This window comes from Gossypium hirsutum, chromosome A06 (genome assembly GCF_007990345.1).
Source record: "Gossypium hirsutum isolate 1008001.06 chromosome A06, Gossypium_hirsutum_v2.1, whole genome shotgun sequence".
Lineage (NCBI taxonomy): Eukaryota > Viridiplantae > Streptophyta > Magnoliopsida > Malvales > Malvaceae > Gossypium > Gossypium hirsutum.
In genome coordinates this window covers 17,598,645-17,600,824 of record NC_053429.1, presented here as the reverse complement: position 1 = coordinate 17,600,824, position 2,180 = coordinate 17,598,645, and the positions used below count along the sequence as shown (strand labels likewise).

The 2,180-nt window shown below is 43.3% G+C and overlaps 1 protein-coding gene across 1 annotated transcript; it reads left to right on the top strand.

The window, feature by feature from the left end:
* The first annotated feature begins 1,159 nt into the window (after positions 1-1,159).
* LOC107963295 (uncharacterized) lies at positions 1,160-1,933 on the top strand. Its single transcript, XM_016899853.1, has 2 exons — positions 1,160-1,468; positions 1,556-1,933. Exons 1-2 carry the CDS (start codon positions 1,160-1,162, stop codon positions 1,931-1,933), a joined length of 687 nt encoding a protein of 228 aa, XP_016755342.1.
* The last annotated feature ends 247 nt before the right edge of the window (positions 1,934-2,180 follow it).

Sequence of the window (2,180 nt, the reverse complement as noted above, 5' to 3'; positions counted from 1 at the left end):
TCATGGAACATCATCAAACATACCTTAGTCTATCAAACCACCATAGCCGATTTCCTGAAAGCTCTTTTTCCTTCTTTTTCTTTCTCCTATTCGGCCAAGAACAACATGAGAGCTTTTCTCTTCTTTTTTTTTCCTTTTTTTTTGGTCATGCATGAGAATGATGAACACATTTTTTTCTCTTTGTTTTCTTCCTTCAATTTCTTATTAGTTTATTGACCATGCTTCTTATTTTATTCTTCCATTAACACAACATGTTTCATGACATGTTTTGCCCATGCTTCTTATTTTATTTTTCCATTAACACAACATGTTTCATGACATGTTTTGCCCATCATCCCTTGCCATGGCCGGCCACTAGTACTTAAATGGGGGAAATTGACATGCAAGTCCACCCCTTTGATTACATGCACTATTAGGCCACTTGCATTTGCCTAGCACATTTCTAAATTTTCTCACATAAGTCCTATCAACTAAATTCACATGCAATTAACTAAATCGAAGCTTAAAACTTTCACACATTTATATTCACATATTTTAGGCAATAATTATCACATTCAAATAATTTGGTGACTCGGTCTAGCGGTCCCGAGACCGCTTTCCGACTAGGGTCACTTTAGGGGTGTCACAAACTCAGGGAGATCAATCAATGGCTGAGTATGAGGCTGAGTTCCTGCGACTGAGCCGCTATACGCGAGGTATGGTGGCCTCTGAGTGTGAGCGATGTATTCGTTTTGATAATGGACTCAGAGATAATTTAAGAGTCCTAATAGCTCCACAGAAGGAGAACATGGATATTGCCAAGGACGTTAAGCGTGCTGAGCACCAGAACTGTGACCGCGAGAAGGGTAAGAACAAGAAGGAACCCTCAAGTTCTGTACAGAGGCCTAAGAAAAAGGCCAAAGCTAATGAGTCGGTTAGAGCTGGGCCCCCTGTTACTATTACTAGACTGCAGCCATGTACTGATTATGGTAGACACTATCAAGGTGAGTGTTGGAGAAGGACTGGGGCGTGCTTGCAGTGTGGGTCATTGGAGCACCGTATTAGGGAGTTTTCGCTGAGGGCCAATCAGATGCAAGCTCCGGATACTGGTACGGCACAGCTAAAGAAGGTAGTATAGTAGCCACCGAGGGGCCGTGGACAGGACAGAGGTGGTAATGGTATGGGTCATGGGAAAAGAGCACCGGGCAGAGGTGCTGGACAGGCTGAGGCGAGACAGCCGGTCCTAATTTATGCTGCTTGTCACCGAGAGGATGGAGATGCTCCAGACATCATCACGAGTATGTTCTTTATTCTTGATGTACCGTATATTGCCTTAATAGACATAGGGTCTACTCACTCATACATAGCTAGCAACATATCTGGAAACTTGGGGATTTCAGTTGAGAGCACTACGAGTGAGGTTACGGTACTGAGTTCATTAGGGCAATCTACTAGAGTTAGTAAACTGTATAGGGATGTTCCTTTAGAGGTACAAGGGGCAATCTTCCTAGCTGATTAGATAGAGTTTCCATTTGGGGAGTTCGACCTAATTCTGGGGATGGGCTGGTTGATTAAGCATCCTGTTAGCTTGGACTGTGTGACTAAGAGGGTCATACTAAGAACTGAGGAGGATAAGGAGGTATTCATGATTGAAGAACACCAGAATTACTTATCTAATGTGATCTCTGCACTGGTGGTAGAGAAGATGGTTCGTAAGAGATATGAGACATTCTTGGCCTATGTCAGTGTTTTGGATTGTAGGGATTCTACAATTAAGGATATCAGAATGGTAAAGGATTTTTCGATCGTCCTACCAGAGGAGCTACCAGGGTTACCTCCGAATCGTGAGTTGGAATTTGGGATTGAGCTACTTCTAGGTACAGCTTCAGTGTTCATCACTCCCTATCGAATGGCACCAAAAGAGCTTGTAGAGATTAAGGCTCAAATTCAATAGCTATGTTAATGATTTCCGAGGTAGTTGGGAGGATTATCTGCCACTAGCGGAGTTCGCCTATAATAACAGTCTCTAATCTAGTATCCAGATGGCACCTTACGAGGCACTGTATGGTCTTAAGTGTCGCACTTATTTATGTTGGACTGAGTTGGGCGAGCGACGTATTCTGGGTCTTGAGTTAGTATCAGAGACTGAGGATAAGGTTAGACTGATTCGAGATCGTCTGAAAGCGGCATCTGACAGACAG